Raw genomic sequence first — 7645 nt, 5'->3', positions numbered from 1 at the left:
ACTTGAGCCCAAACTGTTGCAAAAATACACATTTTATTTTAAATCACTCTGAACTCCATCCCCTGCTATGTTCCTTTATGTTCCTGCCTCCAGCCTGGATGGCCCAGGGATTTTTTTACAGGTAATGAACCCAAGGAATTGGAAATGCACCAGTAAACAAAGCACCAGGCTGAATTTCTCCTGTCTCTCTGTTGCTGAGTGCTGGTTTTCTCCCTGCTGAAGCCTCTTCGGAGGTCGAGTAGAGCTGATTGAGGTTTAGACATTTCTTTACCTTGTCCTGACTTGCCTCTGCTCTTCTGTGCATATCATTTCTCAGAAATGGGTGGGAATGTGATCCCCTCCTGTTCTAACAGCCTTGCTCTCAGCTGTACCCCACAAGAGCCCTCCACATCCCACAATCCCACGAGGGATTGCTCCCACCTCATGGGCTGCATGTGACTCAATCTTAGATGCCAAACGACTCCCTCAAAACACCTCCCTATTCTCCACATCCAACTCCTCTTCTGCAAAGATTTTTCTCAAATCAAGTAAGCCCAAATGGCTGACAAATCCAAACTTTCAGAGGGCAGCAGGTACTTGTGTTTCCCATGAACCAAGGAAGAAAGACTGAAAAGCAAAGCACAAAGCAATTGAAGCAGAATATTTCAAAGTTTTATTGTATAAATCTACAAAAGGCTTTGCTACAATAGCAAATCGAGTGTAGCACTATTCTATTGACAGGTTCTAGTGGCTTGGGGTGATCTTGTAACTCCAACATGATACATGAGGAATAAACTGCCTGATACAGTCAGATCCAGGGCAGGTGATGTCGGCTTACAAAGACCTTTGGCTTCAACCCCATAACCTGCAGCGATTCAATGGGTTTGCCTTTTGTACAAGGTCGCTTGAATTAAGAAGATCTCTAGTAAAAATAAAAAACTCTAAAGAAGTTTTGTCAGAGTTCAAATGTAAAACCGCCTAAGGAGGAAAAAAAACCGCAGTGGTTGAAATCTGCTGAAGTTTCAGAGACAAAACACATACACACTTCTTCATTCATGTGGCTCTGCCCCAGGAAAATAAACTACCAGCCCTTCCTGGAGAGGCTGGTAATATAAACCAGGGTGCTACAAGTAAAGCTCCAATTAGCCAGGAGCAACAAGTGAAATAAAATCAGTCCAGGAGATTCAGTTCTTCACACTCCAAAAAGGCAGCTGAAAATGTATAAACCTCAGGACCAAACAACCAAGTAGCACAGACAGGCTAATTCATTAAAAAGGCAGGAAAGCCTATGGGGGAAAAAAAATAAAATGCCTGTTGAGGCAGTCAAGTCCCTTGAAAGGGACTGTGAAAATTAAGCACCTCAAAATCAAACATCATTCTGACCTTGAGATGATGCCTGTGGAGTCTGGCTTGACATGGTTTTCCAGAATTTTCCAGTCCCGGACATTTTCGCTGAGCCTTGTTGGAATGTACCCTGGGTCCACCCCAGAACTGAACTGAGGTGGATTTGTTTGCCCGACACACACCTCCACAGCGACACCCACACACACCCACACACCCCCACACGCCCACACACCCCCAGGACAGTTGGCTCTGGAAGAGAGAGGAACCAACTGGACCCCTTGAGCTGAGATGTGAAGCAAAACTGCCTCGTCCAACTCCCTCGTCCCTTTGGGCTCCCTGGGTCTGGATGGAAACAGTCCCCCCAGAGCCAGCACAAGAACCCCAGTTCTTGCAGTAACTCTGGTCCATGCAGATCCAGAGAGCTCCTGCTGCCTCTTGACACTCTCCTCTCTGGCAAGACAGTTGTGCAGGCTCCAAGAGTTCAGACAAGCATCGGGAGCACCGGGATGCTTCTCCGAACCTCCGGAGCCCTTTGAGGTTTGAAACTGGTACCCGCATGAAATGAAGCTCCCCCCAAAAAACTCAGGAAAAATGAGTTACAGCATTGACAGCCTGGAGGGTTCGTAGCCTAAGAAGGGTCAGCCTTTTGGCAAAGTTAATCAGGAAAGTTTTTTGGAGCTGATAATCTGGTGAAGAGTTCTTCAGGTGAGTCCCAGCGGCCCCAAATTGCAGAGGTTTGGTGTCATCTCAACAGACAATCAGCACAAGCCCAGCATCCTTGCTGTCCCCAAAACCTGCACTTGGTTCTTCTCTTCTGGTCTCTTGACATCTCTTTCCATTCTCAGCATTTCTTCTGTGCTTGGAATATCTGGACCAGCTCAGACTTTTCTTCGTGCTGTTGGAAGTGGCTTCCCCCTTTCACTGGGGCTCTCAGCACCTTGAACACAGGGAGGCTCTCTGGTGCAGGATTTGCCCTCTGTCTTCCTGCAGCTTCTTCCCTGGGAAAGCTCTTGGGCACAGAGAAGGAAGCTCAGCAACAGCAGCAGGGATTGCTGTAAAACAGAAAAAAAAAAATGCAGCAGCTCTGATTAGATCTCAGAAGAGGAGAATAAAGAGGATTTCTCAGGAGTTGGGATTAAATTTAGCTGTGCCCATGAAGTGTCTGCAGCCTGGAGGACCCACCAGGTGTTGGTGTCCAAGGATTTGCCAATGGTCCAGCAGAGGGAAAGCCATGATGTGCACTGTCCCCAGAGCATTAATTAGGGCTGGTTCTTGGGTTCTGAACCCAAGAAGCTGAAATGCCACCTCTCTGGTGGTGTCAACCTCTTGCAACCACCAGGGCTGGGGTCTCAGGACCAGCAGAGATGTTTGTACCTGGGCTATTCAGTATCTCAGGGCACTGGGGAGGCTGAAAGGCCCACAGGATAAGATGGGAGGTAATTACCTGTGCCAGTCTTTCCTTCAGCTGGTGGAGCTTGCAGCTGGTGGCTGTGGACCCTGAGAGCAGGTCTGATGTCAAATCCTTGGGTTTGAAGGTTTTTCTGGGCCTTTCCTTCCAAATCCTGAGTGAAGTGATTCCTTCTCAGAGGAGGATCTGAGTGAGTCACTGCAACCAAGAGGAGATAATGTTTGTAATGCATGGCCAGCTCATCCTCAGCAGTGACACCCACTCCCCCATCACTCATCCCAGGGCATTAGTGAGAAATGCTCCCAGGGCTGCTCATAAACCAAACTCACTCCCAGCAAGTGAGAGGAGAGCCCCCACATTCCCAAGACAACTCCTAACAGGGCTGCAGAGCAGACCTGCACCTCCTTTGTGCTGTCCATGGACCTGTGGTTGTTATCCCAGCCCAGAGCTTCACGTGGCAGGTCCTCAGGGTGAGCTAATGAAGAAGCTTCCCATTTCCTCCTCATCTTTATGAGAAAGTGCAAGATGGTGCCCTCTTTGGAAACTTTTCCCACTCCTTGTCCTGCACTTCCCTTTGGCTGTCTCTGCCTTCCCCTTTCTCCCAACCCTAGTGCTTCGTGTCCCATTCCAGGCTAGTTTTTATCCCAGTGCAAGCTTCCTACTGGATGGGCCATGGCTAATTTAGGTCTGAGAAGAGAATGCAGGAAGCCCCCTTACCTTCAGCCTCTTGGAAGGAGTCACACCCAAGGCCTTCTGAGCCACCAGTGCCACGTGTCCCTGCTGTGGTAGTGCCAGGAGCATCCCAGGGTCGCTCCTGCTGCTGCATCCCTGCTCCATCCCCTGCACAGGCGCTGTTCATTTGGGCTGGTGGTAAATGCAGATGATGCCCAAGATGGTGCTCCAGCCTCCAGAAGCTTCAAAGAGCCAAACTTCATGAATGTCTTTCATCTCTTAAGTCCCATCCTCAAACTCTGGCCACAGGTGAACGCTGAGCATTTACCCTCTCCACACAGAAAAAGTCACCAAGTCCGAGTCCATCTCCATCCACGGATAGATGTTGTAGAAAGTTCTTTGTGAGCAGACACTGCACTGTCTTCAGGTGCTCCAGGACAGGGATTCCAGGCTTTCCAAGAGCATTTTGAGCCTGTCTGTATGAGCAGAAGCTTTTTGCTGAAGCTGTGCTGGGCACACACGTCCGCTCTTCACTTCTCTTTGCTTTTACATGGCAAAAGCTCCTGTTTCCTCCACACATCAGCGTGGACTCGATTTGCTGCTCTGGGGATGTTTTGCTCTGAATTTGGGATGTGTTTGTTCATTTTGTTCAAAGAATAAGGATTTGGGTTTCCCTTCCCTCCCCCCACCTTCTCAAAAGAGCTCTGGTGTCTCCTGTCTCCACCTGGATGCTCTCCCTGAAAGGAAGCAGACTGCTCCTTCAATAAATGAGCCCACAATTTAATTAGGAAATCTGTTTCCTGCTGAATGCACAGGATAATGTGCAGGGAAAGGGGGAAATTTGCCTCTGCACTGCAGTGGCCTTGATTGGAATGAGCAGAAACTCAGACAAGGAGTAAACCAATAAAGCCTCTCGAGAGGAAACACATTAAAGCAGGTATTAGGTGCAGTGGAATGAAAAACATCAAAAATAATCCAGACTCTTAAAGCTTTCAGTTCCTGAAGTAATAGGAATTTTTTTCTTCACAAAACAAAAAAAATAATCAAAAAATTAATTTAATCCTTTGGAGCAAGTAAGAGCAGGAGATTGCAAAGAGAGCAGAAGCCTGGTGGTTAATCAGAAACAGGCAAGGGTCAAAAGAAAGCTGTGTCCTCAGGACAGGGACACCTCCTCAGAAGAGGGAGGAGAGAAGGAAAAGGAGAGATCCAGATGGGTAGGAACCCTCAGCCAATTGCTGCACTCGTGAGAAAGTCCTGGAGAGCCGCCAGTGCCAAGCGGCTGCTTCAGAAGTTGGGAATTGTCTCTGGTTTCTCGTCAGGGATCTCATAAAATGGTCTGTTCCCCCCAGTGGTGCCAGCGGGGTCTCCAGCACCCCCGCCTTGCAGGGCTCAGCTGAGGTGGGCAACCCCACCCTAAGGTGCCTCTGCCCCACCACCTCCCTCCCCCCGCGAGCAAAGTTAACAACCCCTCTGCCCTGGGCTCTTGGGCTGAGCACACCTCATGTCCCGTCTCAGCCAGAGCCTCTCTCCAAGGAGAAGCTTCCTAAATAAGCCCCCTTCTCCCTTTCACTTCACCCAGAGCACTGCAGAGCAGCTCATATGACAGTGGCTGGGGGGCTGGGGGGCTGCTCGGGTTGGGTCCCGTTGCTCGGCACGGGACTGGCAGTGGTTGAGGGAGGCACGGTGTCCACGGAATCCCCTGGCTGGATCTCAGGGGTCCTCTGTGGGCTGGGCTCCTCAGAGTGCTCGATGCTGCCCTGGACCTCCTTCCCTCTTTGGATCAGCTGCTCTAAGGTCTTGGGCAGGGGGTAGCTCAGGAAGCGCTTCAGTTTGGGCTGGAGGGTTCCTACCACGTACTGGATAATCTCCTCCTCATCTGCATCCACATAGAGGGTCTGGTACAAGTCCCTCTTGCGCCAAAGGAACTGATCCAGGGGCTCCCCCTCTTTCTGGGGCAAATCCAGCTCCCTTTTGATGGCATCCCTAGTCAGGGTGCCCTCGCTGTACTGCAGGAACTCCTTCTTGAACTCCACCCAGTTCTTGACGGAGTCCTGCTTGTATTCCCACCACTTTTTAGCTGGGCCGTTCATGTGGTTTTGGATCTGAGACAGCCAGTACTCCTCAGTCCCACCCACCTGCTTTAAATATTCCTCCAAGTGGCTCAGGAACTCCCGGGGATCCTCAAACACCTGGGTCTCCACCGGGGAGGCCGGAGCATCCTCGGACACAGAGACCCACTGGTAGGAATCGTGGCCCTGGGGGATGCTGGGCACCTCCCCGGGGGGAGGGGTCAGGGCATACATTTGGCTCATGTCGAGGGCATAGTCATAAATCTCCCCCTCACTTGGCCTGATCTCGGGGCCCCCCACCCCCACGGACACCGTCTGCTTGCCCTGGTCCCCGGGGCAATATTTGCCCCCCATGGACTCCAGGCGGTCAGCCCACTTTTCCAAGCGGAAAAACACCTCCTTCCAAACATTCATCTCCCTCTTGACCCACCTCTCCAGGTGGGCAATGGTCTCCTGGCATCTGGCCAGGCAGGCCTTGATGGACTTCTTCCACCTCTGGTTTTCAGTTGGGACATGGTCCTCTAAGTTGTTCTCTAACTTCCCCACGGATTTCTGCAAACCCTTCAGCTCCCGCTCCACCTGCTTGGAGACCTCGGTCAGGAGGTGCCTGTGGGTCCTCCTGACGTGCTCCAACATTTCTGCCCTGCACTTCCCAATCTGCAGGATCACATTGGGCTTGTTGGCCACTCCACGGTGCCCCTGGAAGGAGTGGATGCCCGCGTTGGTGACATTATCCAACTGCATGGCTGTGACCGTGCGAGTGTCAAACAGAGAAAGAATTGGGTTATGAGCCCTGGCACTGGAGCTGACTCCCAAAAACCCCCACCACAACACTTCCTGAGAGACACACAGAGACTCCTAAACCCCCCTCCAAGGACTTTTCCACACAAACACAACCAAATCAGAAATCACCGCAGAGCGAGCCGGTCGGTCCCCGTGGATCCCAGACTGAGAGTTGGAGGCAAATTTCTCCTGGTGCCCAGCTGGAAACTCCGGTCTCAAGTGCTCAGCGTGTCCCAGAGAGAACAAGGATCCTCCAGGAACAAGGAGAGGAGTTGGATAAGGTATCCAATCCCGTTGCTCGTCTGGAGCTGAGGATCTTCAACGGTGCAAAGTCCCTGCTGGAGAAAAACACACGAAGGAGCTGCTGCAAAAATCCGGGTGATTCCTCCTCGGGTAAAAGTTGGTGAGCCAAAAAACGCTTTTCCACTAGAGATGCAAAGAGCTGCTTCTCTTCCCTGGCTGAACTGCCACTAGTCCAGGCTCCTCCATCTACTTATACTCCGCACGGCTCAACATGTGGGTGGTGCTCTGCCTCCTCCCGCACTCCCAGCGCAGCGTTCATTGGAGGAGAAGCGAGGCCGGTGTCTGTGGCAACCCAGATTTTGGCAGCCTCCCCTCGCTTCCCACCCCCTCGCTCACGCCCCCAGACTCGACGCGAGAAGCACTTGAAAGGTGCTGGAGACAGTTGGAGGGATGGATGAGTAATCGCACCTTCCGCCTTTCGGGCTGCAGGAAAAGCACTTATTCATTCCACAACTATTTACTCAGCAAGGTCACCGTTAACGTGCTTTCCCCTGGCAGGGCTCAGCTGAGGGGGAATTCAGGGTGTCACACACAGGCAGACGCCCCCGGGGCCCCCACACACACCCCCAAATGTGCACACACACACACAGGGTGAGCTCACTCCTAATGCAAATCCCCGGGAATGGTGGTAAATCAGCAGGAAAAAAGAAAAAAAAAAGGGAGAGAAAAGAAAAGAGAAGGGGGGGAAGCAGAGGGGGAAACACTCAAAGGAGCCAATTCAGCACAAAGTGGAACACTCTGGACTTTCTCAGGCGCTGGTAGGTGGGAGTCATCCCCACTGCCTAATTGCACCAGACCAACTGCTATCCCGGGAATATTCGGTGAGGGAGGGGGGGGTGACATCCTGGTTTTTGCATGGAATTAAATCCGCCCATCAAAAGCCTGTTCCGTACTTAGCTTTGAATCAGATGCTTAATCAGGGAGCCAACCCACAAACGCAGATGAAGCCACATTTGTTCTTCCCTCTTGACAAAGCAGGAAAAGCCAACCATAAAAGGAGCCTCCGGGTCTTACATAAGGCAGAGATAAAGGATTCCCTAATCCGAGAGAGTTTCCCTGCCGGAACACCCTGGGAGAGGTGCTGAGG

At 51.4% G+C, this 7645-nt stretch overlaps 1 protein-coding gene across 1 annotated transcript; it reads right to left on the bottom strand.

Annotated features, from left to right (window-relative positions):
• Positions 1-629: 629 nt before the first annotated feature.
• On the bottom strand, positions 630-6709 carry ARC (activity regulated cytoskeleton associated protein). Its single transcript, XM_027698568.1, has 3 exons — positions 3449-6709; positions 2768-2929; positions 630-2375 (listed from the first exon to the last, which is right to left on the bottom strand). Exon 1 carries the CDS (start codon positions 6214-6216, stop codon positions 4999-5001), a length of 1218 nt encoding a protein of 405 aa, XP_027554369.1. The 5' UTR covers positions 6217-6709; the 3' UTR covers positions 630-2375; positions 2768-2929; positions 3449-4998.
• Between the last annotated feature and the right edge of the window lie 936 nt (positions 6710-7645).

This window comes from Neopelma chrysocephalum, unplaced genomic scaffold (assembly GCF_003984885.1).
Source record: "Neopelma chrysocephalum unplaced genomic scaffold, ASM398488v2 Primary Assembly neopelma1_129, whole genome shotgun sequence".
Lineage (NCBI taxonomy): Eukaryota > Metazoa > Chordata > Aves > Passeriformes > Pipridae > Neopelma > Neopelma chrysocephalum.
This window is presented reverse-complemented; position numbering and strand designations above follow the sequence as displayed.

Excerpts from the sequence above, each read along its gene's own strand:
- ARC (XM_027698568.1), bottom strand. The coding sequence starts at position 6,216 with ATGCAGTTGGATAATGTCACCAACGCGGGCATCCACTCCTTCCAGGGG.